At 40.4% G+C, this 505-nt stretch overlaps 1 protein-coding gene across 1 annotated transcript in view; it reads right to left on the reverse strand.

Annotated features, from left to right (window-relative positions):
• The window catches only part of pdgfra (platelet-derived growth factor receptor, alpha polypeptide), an 18149-nt gene that overhangs the window by 11838 nt on the left and 5806 nt on the right, over nt 1–505 (reverse strand). Inside the window, exon 7 of the mRNA XM_035653107.1 lies at nt 131–323. Within this exon, the coding sequence (XP_035509000.1) occupies nt 131–323 (193 nt within the window). The remainder of the gene's footprint in view (nt 1–130; nt 324–505) is intronic.

The raw sequence follows: 505 nt of genomic DNA on the forward strand, positions 1-505 counted from the left end.
CTCCTCATCTAACTCTCAGCAAAAAAGCAAATAAGTTTGTTTCCCAAAATGTCAAACTATTTTTAAATGTATTAACTGCTGAAAAGCTTCATCTACTGATCCATTAACACATCACAATCTTTATTCTCACCGATTCCCTCCAAGGTGGCTAGTTTTGGTGAGGACGTAGTAGTTCCCTGCTATGGCTTTGCCGTCTTTCAGCCACATCACTTTGGGGGCCGGGTAGGCATCAATGAGGATGGTAAACTCTGTCTCCTCTAAAAGGCTGACAAACTCCGTAGCTAGAATCCCACTATGGTCCAGTGCCATGAAGGAATTCTCCTCTGAAGGGAAAAACAGAAGAAAAAAATATAATAAGCAGGTGACCATGGATGAAAATGGGTAGAAAAATTAAGTGAATAAAAACAGAGGCAGGGTTTCTGCAGGTTTCCGAGAGGTTAAATTTCAGACTTTTACCAGACCATTATGAATGCAACTTAAGACCTATTTAATGTCCATACTGGCA

Source organism: Morone saxatilis, unplaced genomic scaffold, assembly GCF_004916995.1.
Source record: "Morone saxatilis isolate NCDOM2014 unplaced genomic scaffold, NCSU_SB_2.0 Contig12, whole genome shotgun sequence".
NCBI classification, from domain to species: domain Eukaryota; kingdom Metazoa; phylum Chordata; class Actinopteri; family Moronidae; genus Morone; species Morone saxatilis.